The sequence below is a fragment of the Panthera tigris genome, chromosome A3 (genome assembly GCF_018350195.1).
Source record: "Panthera tigris isolate Pti1 chromosome A3, P.tigris_Pti1_mat1.1, whole genome shotgun sequence".
NCBI classification, from domain to species: domain Eukaryota; kingdom Metazoa; phylum Chordata; class Mammalia; order Carnivora; family Felidae; genus Panthera; species Panthera tigris.
In genome coordinates this window covers 139,203,370-139,227,727 of record NC_056662.1, presented here as the reverse complement: position 1 = coordinate 139,227,727, position 24,358 = coordinate 139,203,370, and the positions used below count along the sequence as shown (strand labels likewise).

Here is a 24,358-nt window from a genome sequence, read left to right as displayed (position 1 = left end):
ATCAATATGAGTAATTTTTAACATGTAGGTATTTTATTTACCAACTCTCTCCTGATAGCTGGAAAGTTCAGGGTACAGCTTATATTTGTTTCCATTACCTGCAAAAAAAAAAAAAATAGAAAACTTATTCACATATATTAAAAAAGATAAATAACATAAAATATTAGCATATATAAAATAGCCAAGAATGCCTAATCTTGCCCTTGCAAAGCAAATACTTTAGTATATGTGCTGCTGAAGCGAGCACAACAAAGCAAATACTTTAAATTGCTCAGTGATAGAACTCTCATTATTTTATCACCCTTTAAATCAAGAGGAGCCTGAATAAACCCAGGAAATACACTGAGCATAGGCAGGGAGTAAATACGTGATATGCACATGATCAGAAGCACTACAACTCACGACCTTGGACATGTATGTTCATGGAAAATGCACACACATCTGTTTTCCAGAGCAATCATAAAATACCTGAATTCAAAAAAGTTTGTAATCCCCAAACCAGTGATTTTAAACATTCTTGTTTGCTTGACTCCTCAAATAATTTTTAAGCAGCATGTATTCACTTGTATATTTTTAAATTAACACCTAAAATTGCTCAATATAAGTCTAAAAGTTCTAAAGGGCATGCTTTGTAGCATATTTCAATATCAATTATTTAAATTAAATAATTACATCTCTCCTTTTTGGGATAACAGAATATAAATATCACAGTAAAAATACACATCATTAATACTGTATCTGTACTCACCATCGTGAGTTTAAAAAACAAAGTTTTTTTAAAAATTTGAGACAGAGAGAGAGCAAGCATGAGTGGGGGAGGGGCAGAGAGAGAGGAAGAGAGAGAGTCCTAAGCAGGCTCTGTACTGTCAGCACAGAGCCCAACGTGGGGCTCGATCTCACAAAGCGTGGGATCATGACCTGAGCCAAAATTAAGAATTCGGTGAAAAAAGCACCAAGCTTTTGCAGATAGTCAGAAATTATGTAATGCTCATTTTAACCTTTTAGTCATATTTCCATTCCCTTTGTCCCACAGATTTTAACTTTTTTTTTTTTAACATTTATTTACTATTGAGAGGCAAGAGAGAGACAGAGCATGAGCATGGGAGGGGCAGAGAGAGAGGGAGACACAGAATCGGAAGCAGGCTCCATGCTGTCAGCACAGAGCCCGACGCAGGGCTCGAACTCAAACTGCGAGACCATGACCTGAGCTGAAGTCGGATGCTTAACCGACTGAGACACCCAGGCACCCTGTCCCAAAGATTTTATACTAATATATTAATATTATATTTTATGTAACAGTTTCTACAACAAAAAATTTGTACAGAAATTTATTTTTTAATTTTATTTTAAGTAAGCACAAGACTGTTAAATAATTTCTTACAGATCGAGTTATTATTGTAATCATTACTGGTACACAATTGACCAAAATCTTAAATATATTATAAATTTGTTAACTTACTAAACAGGAAAGTAAATTTTTATTTGAAACACAGCTCGATAGATGGATGAGACTTTAGCTCATTAAGCAGGATGACTATTTCTTATTTCTAGAATGACAGAGGTTCAACGTCAAGTTGTATTTTAATATTCCTTTTTAAATGTATAGGTGCTATGAAGGCTGGTTCTTATAAAAACTAGAGAGGGCTAGAAGGATACATTTTACAGCAATGTAACAGAATTATTTGATGTTCCTTCTGAGAGAGAGGTCAAAAAAATCACATGGTTATCTGTAATTAAAACATAATAATAAAATATTTATAAGATAATAAGATACTTCTATAACTTTCTGTTTTGGTGATAGATGGCTACGTGATTCTTAAAATAAGCAATATATAGTGATAATACTAATTACTGTTGTTACATATGCTAACACGACAATCCCATCGTCCCTCTTCAGTTTTGTGGAAAGCAGAGAAACAAGAACCACTGTCCAAACGACTCGACTTGCTACTCCTCAGTCACTCACTAACTACGTCAGTATCTATATTTCAGATTACATCACCATTCTTATATTTTGGAGACAATGTAGCACGGTATGATTTGGATGACTTAGGGGTTACTTTTCTTACTCAGGTGTGGAACAAAAACCCTCAGGAAGGCCAGGGGAGGATGGCCTGTACGTCCCGTTGTGAACGGAAATGGCTTTCGGAAGGAACATGTCTCGAGCCGGACAGTGTATCTCTCACACTGTTGCTCTCATACCCTAGGCAGTGTCGGGTACCCTGAGGATACAAGTACAATATGTAGGCTGCGGCCTAAGAAGCTTATGACATAAGAATATAGAAATAAACATCGGCAGCACGGGGAAGAGGGTATAAATATTCCAAAAGAATCTAATTTTGAAAACTGACTAGAAATAAGAGATTTTGGGTAGTGATCAGATATAGGACAAAATACATGCAAATTAGGACTTTCTCAACATAAAAATAAGCACTCCAAAATAGAAATGGGAAAGTACATTCCATTCACCCAGCAAACCAAAATTATAAAGTACTTAGGAATAAATTTAACAAGAAAGGCACAGACACTATGAAATCTTAGGAATGACAGAAAAATGCCTCAGCAAATGGAAAGCATAAAATGGAAAGATTACCATAAACATGCCAAATTAGTTAATTTATATGTTATTGTGATTAATATCCCAAGTCATAGAATTCCTCTAAGTTCATAGCATTATTTTTTGGAATTGCACATTGCATACTGCAGACCCCCTTATCCACAGTTTTCCTGTTTCACAATTGCCTGCGGTTAACCACAGCCCAGAAGTGGCTCATCCTCCTTCTGATTTACTGTCGGAAGGTCAGAAGAAGCCTAATGCCACCTCACAACTGTGTCAATCACCTCACTGCGTCTCATGTGGGCATCTCATCACCTCCCATCATCACAAGAAGGGGGAGAAAAGTACAAGATATTTTAAGAGACAGAGAAACCACATTCATAGGACCTTTATTATAGCACGTCATTGTAATTTTTCTATTTTACTATTGCTAATCTCTTACTGTGCCTAATTTATAAAGTAAACTTGATCACAGGTATGTATGTATAGGAAAAAAACATAGTTTATATGAGGTTCAGTACTATCCATGGTTGCAGGCATCCACGGGGATCATGGAACTTAGCCCTCATGGATAAGGGGGGACTAAGTCTGCATGAAAAACAAGACCAACAGACAAATGATTCATGTAGAAAAAAAAACTGTAGCCCGAATGACAAAGTCCTCAATGTACAAAGTGCTTCTACAAATGGAAAAGGCAACAAATACTCCAATAGAAAAAAATCAACCAATGAAATGAAGAAAGTTTTCAGAAAAGATAAAAGACAAAACTCCAGCAATTATATCAAGAAATCTTTAAGTCACTAACTGACAGGGGCAACACAATCCAAATAAAAAGGAGATATAACCAACCCTAACACATGCAAATACTCTAACACTAACAGTGGTGAGGAACATATATGATGCAGAGAGCTACAAGTGGGAGAGTGCTTATGGTGGTCAGTATATGTATATGTGGTGGGCACTGTATACAGTGGGGAGAGTGCATGCTGGGAAGTGTATACAGTGGGGAGAGTGCATGCTGGGAAGTGTATACAGTGGGGAGAGTGCATGCTGGGAAGTGTATACAGTGGAGAGAGTGCATGCTGGGAAGTGTATACAGTGGGGAGTGTGCACACTGGGAAGTGTATACAGTGGGGAGTGTGCATGCTGGGAAGTGTATACAGTGGGCAATGGCTGATGAGACTCTGTAGTAGTAAAAACTTAAAAAACAATCTACCTAATCTGTTGAAATTTAAAAAATATGTCCTTTGACTTACTATATCCATTCCTGGTAATTATCTCCAAAAATAAATAAAGAAATAAATGAAAGCACCAATATGTAGACACACAAATTTACAAAGATGTAAATTGTGGAGATGGTTGGCATGGGAAAAAAACTGAAATAATGTTAATACCTATCAGTAGGAGAGCAGCTGAATAAATATGTTTTTTGCCCCATGGAATATTAAAAGGCCATTAAAAAGAATTAATTAGAGCTGCACCAGTTGATTCAGATGTTTCCATGAGGTGTTTTTCAGCAAAATAAATAAAACCCACAAGCAAGATAGAGTAAAACATGTATAATATGGCAGCATTTTTACGAGACAAAATATTCTTTCCATGTGTATATATGTTCTTATACATGTGCCTGTGAGTAGGACTATCAAAGAAAGATATATGTGGAGAGAAATACAGATGTCTATACCGCATGTTGTCAACATAGATTTCCTGAAATGAGTATGGGAGAGGGCACCATGTGAGTTAGGAGGTGAAATGAAGGAAAGGCAGCAACTCATAAAAGAAAAAGAAAATAATGCATCAAAAACCATCTGTTATGCATTTATATAAAATTATATTTGTGAAGATGTGTAATTAAGAATTAAGATTCTGTTTTTTAATAAAAAACTTATTTTTTATAGGTCAGATTTAATTTTATTAAAAAAAATATTTATTTGTTTTTGAGTGAGAGACAGCATGAGCAGGGGAGGGGCAGAGAGAAGGAGAGAGAATCCCAAGCAGGCTCCACGCTGTCAGTGCAGAGCCTGATGCAGGGCTTGAACTCACCAATTGTGAGATCATGACCTGAGCCACAACCAAGAGTCAGATGTTTAACTGACTGAGCCACCCAGGTAGGTGCCCTGAGATTTAATTTTTTTAATGTTTAGTTATTTATTTTTGAGAGAGAGAGAGAGAGCAAGAGAGAACAGGGGAGGGGCAGAGACAGAGGAGACAGACAGAATCCCAAGCAGGCTCCATGCTGTCCGTGCAGAGCCTGACGCAGGGCTTGCGCCCAAGAACTGCAAGATCGTGACCTGGGCAGAAATCAAGTCAGAGGCTTAACTGACGGAGCCACCTAGGTGCCCTCATAAGGTTTTTACACATGCATCTTACAGACATGTATTTTCCTAGTGAGGAAACTTCAGAAACATCATGTATTTTAAGACATAACTACAGAGGTCAAATTTTATGCAATCACTCAGCTTTAAAATAAAAATAGATTCCAGTGCCCACATCTTGTTACTCACTGGAAATGTGAGTGTACGCAAACTAATCACCTGAACATGAATCAGAAATAGACCATCCCTATTGAAAGAAGAATACGGCATCCCAGGAGACAAAGGAACAGCCAGGTCACACAGTAAGAGTGGGTAATAAAGGACAGGTTTGGTTCCTGAGTGTCTTCCAGGGAGGGGACGTGTAGGCAAGCTAAGGGCACAGCCAGGAGCCAGCATGAGGGCGGAGACTGCGTGTGGGTCCGCAGGTGAAGGGGCGGTGGATACAGAGCCTGAAGGAGGGGCCATCCTCCTGCCCTCTAGAGCCTTTGACACTTGTACTCCTCCTCCCAGACCTTATCACGTGCTTCCTTCCGGTGATGGCAGTTACTTCTCCCCATGTGACACCTCCTGTACCAGACTGAAAGTTCTTCACGGACAGGATGTAAGGTAGATTCATCTTTGTACTCACAAAAGCCACTGCACAATGCTCTTGAATAATAGTGGATCATTATATGAAACATCACCTCCTTTACCATATTGCTAGGTACTGTTACCCTCTGTGCCCATAGAGCAGAATTCCAAGAGTGACTGTCATACAAACGATGAATGGAAAGAGGGATGGAGGCCAGAGCCTGGTGCTTTAAACATTTAGTCTAGTTTAAAACCAGCCTTAGGAAATCCTGAGCTCCTAAGAATATATGGCTTAGATCAATATTCAGAATATAAATCTATGGGTATACAAGAAAAATGGCTTGTTTTGTTCCTATTTCAAATCAGCAGGATAGCAGTCTTTGGAAGAAATGACAAAATAAATGAGAAAATTTTTAAAGATAAATCTTTGTAAATTAGGGAAAGCCTCTTCTGAATGAGAAGAAGCTTTCACAAGTTACAGTCATGAGAATACCTTTGTATTTAGAGGAGTCTGAGCATTTATTTTTCTCTTCAACACATTTTAGTTCTATTTGATACTAAAGTTTAACAACTGTTAATTATAATCATATTTGAATTACGACAAAAATATTTACTTTGGGAGCCAGAGTTCAGCGGGACTTGTGCAGATGACTGCTGTGGTCTTGACAATGGTTTCGGAGGTAATTCTTTAGCCTGGGAGGGACAAAAAAATGCACATAATTTTAAAATACTTTATTATCATGGAGCATGTGAGGCTTTTCTCTTCTGGAGAATGTATGTGGCCTATTTTCCCCCATGCACTTATTAACGAAGCACCCTACGCGAGCACAGGTAGTGTGCTTCGGGCCACGCTCAGTTGAAACGGACGCCACATGCAGGGGTTGACAGTGGGTGCCCTTCTGTACCTCGCCTCATCCAGGCACCGCTGACAACCTACGCGGGCACAGCCACCTGGTGACTGGCTCGGCAGCCCCTGGGAGGCCGTGACAACGTAGGCTTGCTGTGGCGGCTTTCGTGCCCTGTGATGGGGATCAAGCGACTCCGAAGGGTGTCGTGGAACTTGGTGCGCACGATCGATGCTCGGAGGCCTGAGACCTGTGTGTCAGCAGCTACCGTTAGCACGGCTACTGGTACAAAGTCCTCTCCTCAGAGATGCAAGTATGGAACACAACCTATGTTTCTCCTCGAGGTTTGTACAGGTGACACATCACAGGTGTATGCCATTTTCACAAGGACTTTACGCAAATGACAGTATAAGGGAAGTGGAGTCGGTTATCAGGAACCTGACTTCAAGGGCAGAATATGCTATTTCCTGCGACCGCTAAGAGACACACAAAAAAACCACGCATTACAGCAGGCTTCCTCTGTTGCTTTGCTGCTTTTCTTGCGTTGATTCGCTGTCCTTCATTTTCATACTTTTCAGTAAAGGAATCGAGAATCTCATAGAGATCTTCCGCTTGAGCAGGCCGCGGCATGTCTCCAAATAAAATGTCATAAGCTCGGATGTCTTGACAATAAAACCTAATAAGGAATATCAGATTAAGAACATTTATAGACATAGAGCTTTCCTAGAGCTAAAAGTAGGACACATACCTGTGTGTAGGGATAAACTCACATCTAATACTTCATATATACTATTTTTCCAACACTAACTACAAGCTATAACCCGTTAAGCCCCTAAATTCACTCCCCCAAGATCATCTGTAGAGCCAATCACCATAAATAGTCTGATACACATACTCTTTCTCCAATAATATAAAAATCAAATCACATATACAAACACATCTATATAAACACATGTATGCAAATACATCTACGCTTCTGCAAATATACCTACAAGCATATTCATTTTTACAGGCTTTTATTTTTTAAGTTTCTTACAAAAATGGGGCCAACAAATACGGCTTTGTAATTCCTTTAAAACTGTTTATTTGCATCAAAACTATATAAAGATTTGCCTTACAAGCCCTGCAATTAATTAAGAAGTATGTTTGTTTAGTTTATCCAGATTTACGTGAACTTTAGTGAGAAAGTCTTCTGAAGGCCTGAAATCAGAAGTTTCTAAAAGAATCCTTCAAAAACGAGAAGTAGAAACATCTCTCTTGACTTTATAAGACACAGAGCTCTGCAAATCCTTATTTTTCCCCACTCCTCCTATTTTCCAGTTTCTGTGGCTTACACTGAATATTGTCACATGTGCTTATTAACTCTTTAAAAATTTTGTTTAATGTTTATTTCTTGAGAGACAGAGAGAGACAGAGTGCAAGTGGGGAAGGGACAGAGAGAGAGAGGGAGACACAGAATCCAAAGCAGACTCCAGGCTCTGAGCTGTCAGCACAGAGCCCAGCGCGGGGCTCGAACCCACGGACCATGAGATCATGACCTGAGCCAAAGTTGGCTGTTCAACTGAGCCAGCCAGGTGCCCCAGTGTGCTAACAAACTCTTGAGTGAACAGTAAATTTTGTGCAGATTTTCCCTGGAAAGCAGGCAGATGAGGTTGGGGGGCAGGGGTTCCTCTGCTGTAACCACACAGCACTGTCGGCTCCTGCCAAGCTCCCAGCTAGTGGGATCTCTGCCTGCCATGTTCTGAAGGAAGTTTCTCTTGTCAGTCAACCTTTTATCTTCCTCTGAGAAGCCAGACATGTTTTAGTGGTGATGTAGAGAAGCAGTTTGGGGAAAACTTAGCCAGATGCCAGTTTAAAGCACAAGTTCTTCTCCACCTGTCAAAATACTTCTAAATCCGTTTTTTAAAAATCAAAATTGATCTCCGTTTTATGGAAAAACAACAAAGGCAGAGAATCATAATAGACAGCCTCTCATAATGAGGAATATTTTGATTGACCTACAAGTTGTAACTTAGGTACTTTTACAGATGTTTGAAAAATATACTGAATATGATACAGCCAACTAATACAATATTATGTAGCCATTAACTTACACTTATGATTCTTGCAATGCTGGATGGAGAAAAGGATTTACAATTCTATCTATTATGATTACAATCATATGTGGCAAAACAAGGGAAGTTATGCTTAGGAAAACATTGTCGGGCAATAAAGCAAACTGAGCAGTGTTAATCTCAAAGGGGGAGAATGGGATTTTTTTCCTTCCTTATAATTTTTTGTGTGTATTTTCTAGATTTTGTCTAAGTACATATTGCTTTATATTGAATCTTTAAATAAAGAAATAGTTAGAGTCAAATGTTGCATATTCTTAAAATATGTTCTTAAAAAAAGAATATACGAAATTACTCTGTAAACTCCAAAGAACTATGTGAATCTATGACGTACTATTTTTCTCATCACACTTTCCTCAAATTAAAATTATTTGGCTTGCACTTACTTTCGATTAGTTTCTTTCCTTTCAATCAAACAACTGCCTTCTAGAGATACGCCAGCAAAGAGTCCTCTAGATTTGCAGTACGTGAAGACGGCAGCGGAGCTCCGTAGGGCAACATTTCCTTCCAAATTCCTGTGAAATACAAGGTTTTGCAGGAGAGAACCAGACTCGCAAGAGGATCGATCCTAAAGACGACTATCTGAACAGCACTGCACTTCTCCCTCCAAAGAGTGACATCGTTCTAATCTCAGGCCACTTGTTTTCATTCATTACTTCCTATTGGCCTGAGCTAGATGTGTTTAGAGTGGTCTAGAGCAAGGACAGGGCAGGGGAAGGACTTGTTATTTAAAACCATTAAAAAATGATGTGGTAATACAGAGGACCGCCTTGTACCCAATTCATGGAAAGCTGATAATTACCAACCTTGTCTTCCTTTCTTAAAACAGCAATGTACATTTCAAGAGTCCTAAAGACTGTGGGTTCTTTTTACACTGACTATTTTCATGGAATTTAGAAACGTTTTCAGAGGATTGTACTGTGTTAGCTTTTGTAAACAGTCTGAGCTTTCAGAATTTCTAAATTGCTCAGTTGACCCCAGAATAGTTGTTTGTTAACCGAGAGGGAAAATGCAGCATATATACTGTAAACATCACGCCAGTGAGACACTTTCATTTTAAGTTTTCACTAGTTTGAAGACAAGTTTTGTTTTCTTTCTTGATCGATACTGTCTTTTATCAGTTAATTCAATTTGACCTGGCTCCTTCAAAGCTGAAAGGTACATTTTATGTTCAATTCCAGTAGATACGATGGCCTTCATTTCCGAAATATTTAGTTTCCTTTTGTGTGTTCTAGTTTTAAATTTTCTCATTTTATCACACTGCCTATGTTTTCTATTTCTTACTTCTAAAGAGCCTCAAACCCTCTGGGACATATGTAAATCATGAATCAGTTTCATTTCAATTCAAAGTTCCTCCTAATGCAAAACTGTATAGTTTTTAAGCCATTACTCTCCAACAGCTGTTCAGAAACTATGTTGTAGTACTCACCTTCCCAGGGGCCCAACTGCCACAGTAAAATTCCCTCCAAGTGTCAGGTTACCACCTTTTGCAAAAGCTTCTACTGCTCTGTCATAATTCAAAATTATTACCAAATCTGATACCTGAAAATAAAAAAAGCCCATTCATTTAAGAATAATTGTCTAAATATCATTTAAAGTACATGTTGATTAGAACTCAAATATACACCATATAATGCAGCAAGAATTTCAATGTAGACAATGAAAGCATATGAAGGAAGGGTCATTGTTGTTTTGAGCTGAGGATTCACACAAGGGACATTTGCACAGGTCAGTGTGGCAGACACCCCTGACCATGTGCTGTGGGGCTCCATACAAACCTCCCCGGTCCACCCGACAAGCTGGTAATGCAGGTGACGACAAAGGTCTAGTAAGGTTAAGAGGACTGTCACAGTGATAGCCAGAACACATCAAACATAGGTAGAACAGAAAGATCGAAAGTCCTCTTTTAAACTAAACACATCAAGAAAGCCAAGCAAAGACCACACAGCTAACAGTGAGGGCAGAAGGTCAAGGGTTCTCAATGACGTTTGCACCCTGAAATCCCTGGCAAGGCCACATGCCTACCACCAGTAAACTGCACATCCGCTTTCTTTTTGGCCTCAGAATTCGAAATGCCAGAAGGAAACTAGTTAACCATTAGTTAGTGCCTCCTACAGAGTTAGTTCTCTAAGGGCAAAAATTAGAACGTGAGACAGCTCAAGACATGCCTACAAGGACGGCATTTGTTTTTCAAGTTTGCTGGAGCTGTATGCAAGCCCCATGAGAGCCCAGAAATACAGAGAGCCCTCAGGGGACACAGCCCTTGGGGGACACAGCCTTCCAGGGACAAAGCCCTCTGGGAGAACAGCCCCCTGGGGGACAGAGCCCTCTGGGGGACACAGCCCTCTGGGGACACAGCCCTGGGGGGACACAGCCCTGGGGGAACACAGCCCTCCAGGAACATAGCTCTGGGGGTGGGGGGGGGGACACAGCCCTCAGGGGACACAGCTCTCTGGGGACACAGCCCTCAGGGGACACAGCTCTCTGGGACACAGCCCTCAGCCTCAACATTCAAACCGAGTGTTGACATTCTGCATGCCAAGACACCTTCCACCCCTTACACCACTGGGCCCTTCTCTGCACATTGACTTTAGTGGGCTCAGAAGTTGAGCCTAGCCTCTAACAGTAATTTTTCCTTAGCTTACACCTGGACACCCTCCTCATTATTAAAGTAAAAGAGCTCATCCAAACTCTCTCTGGAAAAGCTAAATCATTTCTCTCAAATCACACTATTGGGTGAAAGCAAGACTGATCAGAGTTGGCCCATGGTGAGCTCTGGCCTTTGCTATAACACACAGTTGAGTGATCCATATATGGGTGTTTTCAGAGCTTTGGGCTTTGTTACGACTGTCCTGAAAAGAAAATACTAATAGTCTTTAAACCAAGTCTTTGCATTATCTTTCCTTAGACCATTGACTTTCAGATCGTTTTTGTTTTTAATGAATTGTGTGTGAATTATAAAACATTGGAAATTCTCTGTAGTTTACATACTTGAATCAGTACTATAATCTTAGTGTTAACTAATGTCTGAGCTAAGGAAGGCCACCAGATCCTGTCAGAAGATGACCTAGTCCCTAACTTCATATACCTTCAGAACCTTAACCTGGTCTGGATTCCAAAACAGAGCATAAATCTAAAGTTCCTGCAGATCACATTCATATTTCACATGTACTAAAGATGTTATCGCCTACAGGAGGCAGCGTGGTGGGCTGAGAGATCACAGAGTGTCCTGGATGCAAGAGATCTGCTCTGGCTCCCCCTGCTGTGGTTGGTGCCGTTGGCTCCCTCAGCCCTGTACCAGAGGCACACCACCTGCTGCCCGCGGACGGAAAGAGTGGTGGTGCCCAGACGCCACCCCGCTTGCCTCGAGGCTTAGCAAGGCTGTTATGTGGTTTGCCTTCTGCTGTTGTCAGACCAGGTTGAGTTTACCTGGGATCATCCCTTGCTCCAACTCTACCCTTTCTCTGTCCTGCTTCCTTAGTCCCTTATGGTTTCAGCCCTGAGAACATTTGCTCAAGAAATCACATGTACCCCAAGCCCTGTCTCAGACTCTACATCTAGTGAACCCAACCAAGGACAACCATACCCTAGCTGTGTGATCTTAGGCAAGATGCTTAATGTCTCCGTATATTGAATATACTCACGTGTGCCCTGCCTACCTGGCCTAAAATCCATGGGAAATTATGTAGACAGAAGTCACAGTCAGGAACAGACAGGGTACTACAAGTGATGAGACCCAGGGCTGACTTCTCACCTGATTATCCATGGAACCAAGAACACATAGTCCTTCTACCTATGGACAGAGGCTTGAACACCAGGACCGCTAAGAAACACTGCACCCAATGCCACAAACAGACTGCTGAGTGGTTTCAGGGCCAGAACCCTCCATTTGAATGGCCCGTCTGTCACTGTCTGGCTACCTCCTGCTGGGGAACTCACATCACCCAGTTCTTTCATGTGCGAAATGAGAGCAGTGATAACCGTTCTCCATGGCTATGGGATGGAACTGATTCCATAAGAATATATGCAAAAGTTTTACAAAAATCTTAACTGCTATTGTTCGTCCATTCTAAAATGGAATGGCAGATAATTACATTATTCAACAAATATTTACTAGCATAAATTGATTATGTGAGTGCTCTCTGTGTCCTTGAAAACTTAAGATAAAGAAATTGAGACTCACTCTGGGTTTCTACTTTGTGCTCAATACTTGGCCAATCTGAGGACTAGGCATGAAGAGAGAACATCTATGCCCTCAAGGTACTCACAATCTACATTAAGGTCCAGATAAGAAAACCAACAGGGTAACACCTGTGTGGAACATTCTGTCAAGTTGGGAACCTGCTGCTGGAAAGAAGAATGCCAGAAGAGGAACCTGAATCAGCCCTAGGTGGTTGGGGACTAATTTCACTCCGTAACTGAGGGTGTCTATCTGGCTCGCCGTTGGCCACAGGTCTGCTGCCTTTTTACTGGAAGCCAGGGCCGCTGCTGACAAGAACGGTCCTGCTTCACAAGAGCTGCTGTATCAAGGGAACCTCTGCTTCCTCGCTCACTCGAAGTGGGCTGGAGAGCTCTGTGAGAGCAGCAGCAGAAAACTCGCGCTCATGATAAAGTCTGAGAATGCTCTGTGGAGAAGCACAAGACTTCTTGCCAACGTTGAAAAGGAACTGACTGCTTGCACATTATGATTACCCTCTGGGACACATCTGTGGGCCTCAGGGAGGCAAAGTCAGGTTGTGTTTAAGAAGTATAAAGCCAGTCTTTCTAACCCCTAGGCAATTCCTCTAATCTCTATTTGAAATAGGCATTTTAAAAAGCTAATGATTTTCCTCCATGTATGCTAGTTAAATGAAAGTCCAGGGTTAATTTCTTCTATATGCCATGAGGGTAAGATCAAAAGTTTCTATAAATCACAAGCACAAGTAAGTATTGCAAAGGTAAAGAGGACATTCACAATAAAAATTATAATAGTTTATGCCACTCTAAATGCACTCACTTAATAAGCCAAGAGGGAAGGCTACTGTTGCCTCTATTTTACAAGTAAAAAATCGCAGATCCTGGGAGAAGAGGGCCGCTCAGTGCACAGGGCTGCAGGTGCTCCCGGGTCTGGTACAGTCTCTGCTCTTACAGCCCAGCCACTACCCCACACTGCCTTTGGAAGATAATCGAGTATATCTCTATAAAATGTTGACTTTGAATCTTTCTATTTCACGTGCTAATGATAGGATTACACGTTACTACACTTGTTTTCAAGGCTGTTAACATGCCCAAAACTGGATATTCCAAGGAGCCATCACGGGGAGTCCCATTTTCACATTTTCAGTTTTTCATATGCTAAACTTCCTGCAGTCACCCTTACTTCATCTCTCATCAGCTTGGAAACAAATGCTGTTTGAGGCCCAGAGCACCACCCAGCTTCCAGTGGAGGGAGAGGGGTGATGAGGTGGGGGGGGAGGGGGGGCACTCACACCACCAGCTGAGCATCATCCATGCAGAGAGCACCGCCTGTCGGCAAGGAGGTGCAGGCAGGGATGAAAATGTACTGCCCACACAGGGCAATGCTTTGTATGGCTTTGGTCTGGTTGAATATCCAACAAAAAGGCAGTTACGATAGGGAAAGCTAAAATATATATCTCTTTTTATAATACAGATTAATGGAACAGGGAGTAAAGAAGGTCACATAAAGGTGAAATAAGAGTGGTGGAAAGGGCCGTGTCTAATGAGGCCAAGGGAATTTAAAACTGTGGCCACAGAGAAAATGCATAAAAAGATGGCTTAGGACAAAACTGACCAGAACTTGAGAAGAAAGTGATTTGAGAATATTAGGAGATTCAATTTGCCCATGACTTAGCAATACCGCAATGGATGAAAGGTTAGCATCATGCAGAAGGTAATCTCTAAGTAACAGACCTCTGCAAACAGGTGTGCTCAGGGCCTGCCTGAGAGGCCATGGTCATCAGGAACCAAGTCACAACATGAAACCATGCAAAGGCAGTCTTTACTCCAAGCATCTGAAGCAATCTGAAGATATAACACAACTGGATTTTGCCACCCATGAAGATACACTGTATTAAGCCAGGTAAGCCCAGGATCTAAGCTCTGGCTTGTTCGACAACCCGCTGCAGAGGTTAGCAGCTTTGCAATGAGCAAGTCACAAGTGGCCAAGTACAGTGCATCCGCTTTGAGACATTCCTGCTCCCCAGACATGCTAAAGATGGACCCAGCAAAATGCCACTCTCGATGAAAGATACCGGTAAACATTAGAATGTTATCAGCGGGGATTCATCCAGAAAGGGAAATACATGGAATAAAATATATTCCATCGATGGTGAAATGAGAACAGTAGATACTCTCTCAAGCTTCACGTAGTAAGTCACAGTTGTGTTTTCACACACTTACCTCAATTCCTATTTCAAACCCTCCACCAAGCCCAGCTATGCCGATGGCTGACGGTGCAGACCACTCTAACAAACACAAAGAAGCAAACGTTACTCTAACATTAAAACTGCTTGGCACACACATATGGGAAGGAAAATGCTAAAATGTGAACAAATAGCATTTCTTTTAAAATAATGAGACTTTGGTATTTCCCCCTGTGTTTTAAAATGTTCTTTAATAAGCCTGTATAACTTTAAGGTAAAAATATTTGAAAGGTATTAGATATTGAGTCCCACAGACTCACAAATTCGTGCCCCCTGATCTTTCTCTACAAACGTGCATAACACCAAACTACTGAATCCTCACCTACTAAACATATCTAATTTTAACTATCAACATTTGTATAACGTTTTACAAAATAATTGAGCTGTAATTCTAGTTTTTAGTTAGAGTTCTATCATAGATATAACAGAGCGAAAGGATTCAAAAAAGTTTATTATAATCACTTCTAAGGGTAACACAATAATAAACCGTTTCTATTGTAAATCTCTGAGGGCAAAAACTGGTCTTTTTTTGCATAGTAGCACAAGAAATAGGCTATCTGTTCAAGATTATTAAGATTTTAACAAGATAAATTTCCTTACATTTTAAAACTTAGTACAATAATTCCATTTGAATTAGGGAGAAAATTAATCTGATGGGGGGAGGGTGGGAGAGCCTAGATAAAGTCCTTTCTGCAGATGCTTATTAGTTTCCTAACCTGATTTGTGTTCTAGGTAACAGGATATTGCTTGAATATATTTAGAACTAATCTACCCAGGCTTAGGGGAGTTTGTATTACAGAAATTAGCGTCATATAACCCCAAAGTTGTTTTCCATTTCCTATGTTAGGAGCTGTCGCTGTTTGAAGACTGCCCATCTGGCCAGGATCTGGGGAATTTGCTGCTTCCCTTTTGTTTTTGTTTTGTTTTTTAATGTTATTTATTTTTGAGAGAGAGGGAGAGAGAGCATGAGAAGGGGAGGGGCAGAGAGAGGGAGACACAGAATCGGAAGCAGGCTCCAGGCTCCGAGCTGACAGCACAGAGCCTGACATGGGGCTCGAACTCAAGAGCTGTGAGATCATGACCTGAGCTGAAGTCAGACACTCAGCTGACTGAGCCACCCAGGTGCCCCAGGGAATCTGCTATTTCATTTGGGCAGCTTTTAAATTACGATCTGTGAGGGGCGCCTGGGTGGCTCAGTCGGTTAAGCGTCCGACTTCGGCTCAGGTCATGATCTCGTGGTTCGTGAGTTCAAGCCCCGTGTCGGGCTCTGTGCTGACAGCTCAGAGCCTGGAGCCTGTTTCAGATTCTGTGTCTCCCGCTCTCTCTCTCTCTCTCTGACCCTCCCCCGTTCATTCTGTCTCAAAAATAAACGTTAAGAAAAAAATTTAAATTACCCTCTGTGGACTGAGCATCTGGACTCAGAAGTGAGAAATACAGGGGAAATAAGAACAGCAGAAAAGCCCAGTAGAAAAGTCCTCCTGAGATTCTGAGACCCCAGAGGTTGACAGATCTCCACCTTCACAGAGAGCTACCTGTCACCACTGTGGGAACATCTCACAGGCTTTGAGCCCACAGAAGGGAAGTGCCTTTGAATGTGCTTCTACTTGGGCTGGTTGTACTGCTGGGAAGTCTACCCGTGAAAACGTGGGTAGTGCTTGAGAAGAGAACTTGGTTGTTTCTGATTCTTAGCCAAGGGCTGAACAAAGAAGGATGAAGAACCCTACCACGCTCCCGTGAGTTGTGTTCAAAGCGAAAACAATCAACTTACTTCCATCGGGAAGACGCGCCAGCACGACCCCACTGCCTCCTCTAGCAGTTACTAGAAATCCAGCCTTTATCACAGACAATATCGCAAGGCCCTTGGCTTTAGCAATTACGTGGGCTGCAAAATTAAAGATAACGAGCAGGTGAGCATTTTTAATGGACTTTCCTGGATAGATGTTCAGGGGTTGAGCAGATTCAGTTCACACAGCAGTCTCCTTGGCAGGACCCAGGGCTCTCAGTATGAGCCTTAGTGGGACATGTGAGCTGAAAAACACTCGGTTACGCAGCACGTGCACCTGGGCCTCCCTGCCCCACCTCCTTCCTTGTATGTTTCCAATGTTACACCTAACGTCACAAGTGCTCAACCATCCGGCAACCGCTGTGATAAATGAGATATACAGATGAGATTTTTCAGTGACATCTACCAGCAGGACAAATAATTTGGAGATTTCAATTAGTTGAGAACATAACTCATAATATAAAGATCCATACTGTACTAAGTACTAAGGAGAAACTTGCTGCAAGCTGTGGAACTTTGATCTGAAATCCATACAGTTAGTTCACCTCTTACTAATATGAAAATCTGGATTCAAACACAGAAAAACCAAGTGATTTTGCCACTTTAAAAGACTTTTAACTTTGTAAAATGATCTATTTGAGTATTCGAGTAACACATAACTACTAGTGTACTGAGAATATAACTCAATTTAGAAACCACTGGTTTATTCACATTTCAGGGAAGTTCATCACATAAAATGAGTTATTAATATATGTGCCTAGTAAACACTGTGCCTCCCTTTTCTGTGGATTTATTCACAAAACAGCATATCCTTCAAATAACAAGGGAAGCCTCAACATTTGAAATTACCCTTGGACCCCAATGTCCTTTTTTTTTTTTTTAACAGAGCAATATTGGTTTCAGGAGGAGAATTTAGTTATTCATCAGTTACATACAACACCCAGTGCTCATCCCAGGCATCCAGTGCCTCCTTTTTGTATTTCAAAACGTTATAAGTATATTGTAATGCGGTTGAAAGCTGTATTGTATATCACATAGGTTTATTTTTACAACCCCACTTTGGTAGAACATCTTTGTCCACACCTCGACTCCACTCTCAATGTGTGTATGGTCAGGATTGCCTCTATTTAGATAGAGCAAAAGCAGATGATCATATTTTAAGTATCAGGTTTGTTTTTATAGATTTTCTACCCAAATTCAGGAACACTAAAATACCAGTAATGCCTAACTGATTTGCCAAGTAGCTTTTCATGGATGGCAGAGATGCACTGAGTACAGATTCACCCTCTAAATGTCCTTGTACGGATCTCAGGCCCCTCACACCCGAGTGTGACCTCGTACCGCTAAGGTCTACAGTCTAGATGCTTTGTTTTAAATTGTTTTTTGTAGATTCTATCCTCCACTATATAATAGATCACCCTAGTGTTAATTTAAACATAATGCCCCCCCCCCCATCCTAGGGAAGGCTCTAGGAAAGGAGAGGCTTGGCTCTCTGGCAGCCCCTGGGGCCCTCTCCTCCCCACCACACACAGCCTGCACACCTGAGAGTCAGCTCTTACCCAGGCTGCCACGTAAACTGGTTTTCACTTTCCCAGCTAAACTCACTGAAAGGGAGTCAGGTGGTCTTTGCAGGCAGAAGAAAGTCATGATGGAATTTCACTGCACAAAATCCATGAGAGGTAATCCATACTCAGATGTTTCTGTGTTAGGAAATCCAGTTTTTCCATAAATCGGGCTAGCGGGCCACATAGGCAGATGCTGATATATATCAAGAAATGTCTTCTATCTCCTGCTTCAGAATACTGCTACTGAAAATTCAGTTTTTCTGATTGAATTTTCTTCAAGTCCTAAAGTAGTCCTTCTCAAACCTGTGTGTACATATAGATCACTGGAGATCTTGTAAAAAATGCAGATTCTGACTCACTAGGTCTAAGTGGGACCTTGAGGTCCTGCGGTTCTAACGCGCCCCCAGGTGATGTCCAGCGGCACTTTGAGTAGCCAGGCTCCAAGAAGCACTGTTTTCCTATGATGGAAGTGGTGGCTGGGCCAAAATAACAATAATAATAATAATAATAATAATAATTATTATTATTATTATTATAACAAATTTAAAAGTTTTTAATATTTAAAATTCTGCTAAATAACTTTAAACATCTGACTTAAGAAGTTAAAGTAGTTAAAAAAAATCAAGTAGTCTTTGTCATCCTGGATCAGAGTCGTGGTGGTTAAGAGGGAAATTAGTCTGCAGCACTGCCCAAGGTAGTCGGCATGTGGACCTTCTTTGCCTCGTGGCAAAGACGAGTAGTCCACGAAACACCCTGTAGAGATAAGTGCTAGTGGCAATGGACAGGTAGTGGCTCCCAAAAGGTCATCTCTAGACTCAGGTCTTATGTGGTCAGCCTCGCATTAGAATCACATGGGAAGCATTGTTAAAAATGCGCATTCCTGCCACACCGCTCCCAGGGTCTGATTCAGCAGGTTTGCAGGAACTTTAAGCACTGTATTTTAATGAGCCAAGGAATATGATATGTAGCTGTGTTGGGAATTATTGATTAATGTCTTGTTAAACCCCTATAAAATGTAAATATCTTATCTAGAAAGAGAAAACCCAAAATTAAAATTTATTTATGAGATTAGCTAGTGAGTTTTCAGGATAAACTTACAAGGCCTCAGAAACTGAGGACAAGAACAGGAGAGCTGGGGGAAAACCAAAGTGGACACCATGAAGGGGAGGCAGGAGAGGCCGCCTCCACAAAGGCAGAAGGCAAAGGGAGGTGTGGGGGTCCCCCAGAGAAGGAGGGAAACACTACTCTGTGGGCTTGCTGCTCTTAGGGGGTCCACTGCCTGGGGTCAGGAAGTGCACCAAGTAACTTAAACAACAAAACAACTTTAGAAATGAATGGTATATATTTTATTTACCAGGAATGATCTTATCAGGTCCATTTCTGGAAGTTATTTCTGTGAATTCTCTTAGAATTTTAGCCGCCTTTTTTGCTTCCGATTTCAGATTGGAAGGTATGGGATTATTCACTGAAAGATTAAAAAAAGAGATTTTAATGAAAAAATCTAGTACATACAAGTTAGAAAATTATTATAATTTCATTTTTTCTCATGCACAATTGAGCATTAATAAATTGTATCCTTCCAGACAAATAAAATGAATTGGAAATCCTGAAATTATTGTCTCATCTCTATTTTCCTGATAAATTAAATTCATTCTGAGATTGGGAAACCCTAAACTCTCAAAATCCCAGAAATTATAAAATCATGGGATTCTAAAGGATCTTAAACAAAATATGGTCCAATCTCTCAATTATATACCTTCTCTGTGTAATTCTTAATTTACCCCAATGCTAATTTAAAAATATTAAAATTTAAAGAATTAACAAAAGATGTAATTTATAACTGCGCATAATAAAAAATATATAATTTATTGCAACTGTCCAAAATAAAAAATATGAACTTTACTGTATCTGGATACTTTTGTCAAAAATGTTGAACTGTCTGTATAGATTGTCCTTATTAGGAAAATCCTAAGAGACTCAGGAACTGAGTGGTTACTCCAATGTGTTTGTACAGCATTCTACCTGTCAGGCTTGCCTGGGTGTTCATAAACTCATGCAAGCAAGCATGTACTTGTTCCAACAAGTGTGCAGATAATCCTCCCAGACCTGAAGTATGTGGGGATAGACCATCTCTTTATCACAGGGAAAGGAATCAGAAGAGCCAAAGAAGCCAAGAGGCTTCAATGTAAAGTCTGCTATTCAGGCCATCGGATGAAATTTTCATTTCAGAGATTGTTTTCAGCTCTGAAAGTTCCATTTGGTTGTTTTTATTCTTTCCATTTCTGTTCTCATTATGTTTATGTTGTTCTTTAAATACTTGAGCATATTTTAAAAGGTACTTTTTTTATCCTTATCTGATAATTGCATCATCTCTGGCCTTTCCAGATCTGTTTTTGACAGATTTTTCTCTTGCTATGGGTTAGATTTTCCTGTTTTCTATTTCTGGTAAAATTTGATGGTTGCTAGATATTGTGAATATCACCACATTGAATGTCTGGATTTTGTTGTCTTCCTTAAACAGAGTTGATGCCCTTAGCAGTAGGCCATGCAGGGACTGACCTGCATATCAATCTTTCCAAGGCCTGCTTCTGTGTTTTGCTTCGGTGCGTGTACAGTCATTTTGATGTGAGCCCTCCAAGTGTGGTGTGATTCTTTGGGCTCGCTCCCCAGTGTGCTCAGGGCTTAATGAGCAGACGGTGAGAACTGTTATCCCACAACCCTCACTGAACTGAAAACAGTTCACCTCACAGCTTCCTGGTAGCTGTTCTTGGCGCCATCTTGAAAGTTTTACACGTAAACGTAGGGTTTGGGACTCGCCAAGGGTTCATGGGTCCTCCAGCAGATCTCTCAGGCCCACTCCCCTCTGTGAGGCTGCCTTGCCAGTTCAGATGCATGGCTTCCCCAAACTCCGTTGTCTCCTCCATTCAGCAAGAGAACAGAAAGTACAGGAAAAGGGGCAATCGCGGGGTTCCCCTCCTCTCTGGGACCTTGGGCACACTCGCCCATCACCCAATATGTGAAAGCAGACACTCGGCGTGTTTGCCTAATTTCTAGGGTTTACAGTCAGTGGCAGTGCCAGCACCACTCTCTCTGGCATGAAGCTCTTAGTGTACTTTAATTTGTTCTTTTGTGATGAGTGATGTTACACATCTTTCCATTTCCATCAAGTCTTCTCCATAGTGTCCTGTTGGGGGGTATTTCTCTGTTTCTTATTCATTTATAAAGTAAAGGAATTAACCTTTTTCTGGAACATGAGTTACAAATATTGATTCGCTGTTTGGCACTTGTCTTTGGAATTTTCTTATGTTTTTCTACTTTTTGTCTTAATGAAATCAAATTCATCTTCTCTTTTAAGTTTTACAAGTATCTTTAATTAAATGAAATGCTCGATTTCATATGGAAAAATAAGCAAGAAAGTATAGGGAAAGTATTTAAAAGAAGAATAATGAGGGGACAAGCTCTGCCAAAGCCACAACATATCATAAAGCTTTGGGGCACCTGGTGGCTCAGTCAGTTGGGCGTCCGACTTTGGCTCAGGTCATGATCTCACAGTTCGTGAGTTCAATCCCCACATCGGGGTCTATGCGGACAGCTCAGAGCCTGGAACCTGCTTCGGATTCTGTGTCTCCCTCTCTCTCTCTGTCCCTCCCCCACTCGCACTCTGCCTCTCTCTCTCAAAAATAAACAAACGTTAAAAATAAATTAAAAATAGGGGCGCCTGGGTGGCTCAGTCGGTTAAGCGTCCGACTTCAGCTCAGGTCACAATCTCGCGGTCCGTGAGTTCGAGCCCGGCGTCAGGCTCTGGGCTGATGGCTCAGAGCCTGGAGCCTGCTTCCGATTCTGTGTCTCCCTCTTTCTCTGCCCCTTCCCCGTTCATGCTCTGTCTCTCTCTGTCTCAAAAATAAATAAACGTTAAAAAAAAAATTAAAAAAAATAAAATAATTAATTAAAAATAAAATAAAGTGTCAATAATTTACCTGATAGTAGATGCAAATATAGGCAGAAAAATCAATTTTACAAAATAGAAAATTCAGAAATTGACCCAAATATATAAAATACCTTGATGATAAAGATAACATATTAAATCAATGTAGAAAAGCTGTGTTACACAATAAATAGTGATCTTTTGCCGGGGCGGGGGGGAGGGGAAGCAATGAAAATTCATCCACAGCTTCATGCTACATGGGGATAAACTCCAAATTCATCAACAGTTTGAAATGCCAGAAATCAAACCAGATAAGAGAACCAGAAATTATGGGAGAATTACTTTTCAAATTCATAGTACAAAAGGCCCAACCAAGTATGACAAAAAACTTCTCTATTTTTATATGATCAGAAATTATGGCATAAACACACTGTAAACATAATGGAAAAAGTATACATATGCAAATGTTGGGGGAAAAGCCACCCCTGCTGTTAATATCCCCCAATACTACTGTCTGCATTTCAGTGTATGCTTCAATTGATTCCTATTGCCAAATATGTAGATTATTTCCATTTTTAGCTTTCAGAGATACTACTGTTGGATGACAGTTATCTTAGGGTAGAGTCTTAGGGGTTGGGAATCGATGAATAAAAACAACCCATAATTTGTTAGCTTATATTACTTTATAAATTGCCTCTGAAAAATACCACCCAGGTTTAGATCACTGGGTATTACCATAAAAAACGTCCACTGTCATGGGGGACACTGGTAAAAGCAAAGGCCATACGTCAGAAAAACAGGGTGACAAATTTCATTTGAATTCATCTGAATGCCAGTGAATTTTTCTTTAGTTTGTTTACATGTCCTGTTTTGCACATTTTCTGTTCATATTCTTTGCCTGTTTTTCTGGCATCATATTCTTTAGTCTATAATTGTGCTCACGCCGCAAATCTGTATCTCTGCTTGCTTTTTAAAACAATTATTATTTTTCAGCATTTGTTTTTATTTATATGGGAACATGTCTCTGGGCTTTCTACTGTTATCATCTTTTTAACTACTATTGTGACTAAAGGCTTTAATTTAAAAAAAAGAACGATACAGGCACAGCTTATATTTTATACTAAATATTTGACCCATCTCAAAGTTATATTGGTATAGAATATGAAGAACCTAATATTTTTTAATTATTCATTTATTGATTTTATTTTTTAAATGTTCTTTTAATTTATTTTGAGACAGAGGGGGTGCAGAGAGAAAGGGAGAGAGAATCCCAAGCAGGCTTCATGCTGTCAGTGCAGAGACCAATGCAGGGCTCAATCTCACAAACCACAAGAGCATGACCTAAGCCACAGTCAGATGCTTAACCAACTGAGCCACCCAGGCACCCCAACATTTGGCCCTTTAAAGTACATGTTATGGAGGTGGTTCTATAAGCCATGACTTCAGGCGACACAGTAATGACATACGATTGTTTTTTGATATTTATTCCACAGTGATCAAGAAAAGGGCATTTCCAACTTTCCAAATTTCCAGTACAGTATTGATGCAATTGATAGCTTTTAAAAGCCATGATTGGTGAGCATATACTGAGATAGGAGTGACTTCATTTCCATTTTGGTTGCTAAGAAGGTATGTGAGTCAGCAAACAGGAGTATAACTACGAAATTGACTAATACAACTTCCTCTGTTCATAAGGTACATGCATTGACTGTAATTTGCATTATAACTAGACAAAGTATTTGAGTTCCTAATTTCTGCTGGTATCTAAGATGAGGCCTCACAACCTTACTCTTCATGGGTTGAATGAATTGCATACAGAGGGTTTGGCTTTATTGGTTTTGTGTCTGGACAGCTGGTTGCCCACACACATGTGTGCTTCCTGTGTTACAGGGAGCACTGTCCCCGAGAGGCAGGTGCCCAGAGAAGGTGACGTGTGTCACTTCTATGCCACGACAGCTGAGACGTATTGCTTTCTCCACCCTCTCTTTCCCATCACTGGCTGGCTGAAGAGGACTTTGATGGCACAGCCACAGGGGGGAAGGATGGGTCCCCTGGGTCCCCTGGGTCACCAGCTGGGTCACCGCCTGGGGAAAGCTGTCCGCCACCTGGAATATCCACACTAGACTATTACGTGCTGGGGAAGTGGCTCTTACTGTGTTAGGTAATTGAGATATGGAGGCTTTTTATTGCAGCTAATATTACCCAATTATTACATTTTAAAAATTAATTCTAAATTTTGAAGAAGAAAGATGGGGGAGAAGTATT

The 24,358-nt window shown here is 40.7% G+C and overlaps 1 protein-coding gene across 4 annotated transcripts in view; it reads right to left on the bottom strand.

The window, feature by feature from the left end:
* The window catches only part of SH3YL1 (SH3 and SYLF domain containing 1), a 40,725-nt gene that overhangs the window by 7,253 nt on the left and 9,114 nt on the right, over positions 1–24,358 (bottom strand). For all 4 annotated transcript variants that reach the window (XM_007087254.3, XM_042982612.1, XM_042982611.1 and 1 more), the window contains 8 exons: positions 19,523–19,633; positions 16,589–16,702; positions 14,798–14,862; positions 9,828–9,940; positions 8,785–8,913; positions 6,795–6,963; positions 6,057–6,135; positions 42–98 (listed from right to left, as the gene is read on the bottom strand). In XM_007087254.3, the coding sequence (XP_007087316.3) occupies positions 42–98; positions 6,057–6,135; positions 6,795–6,963; positions 8,785–8,913; positions 9,828–9,940; positions 14,798–14,862; positions 16,589–16,702; positions 19,523–19,633 (837 nt within the window). The remainder of the gene's footprint in view (positions 1–41; positions 99–6,056; positions 6,136–6,794; positions 6,964–8,784; positions 8,914–9,827; positions 9,941–14,797; positions 14,863–16,588; positions 16,703–19,522; positions 19,634–24,358) is intronic.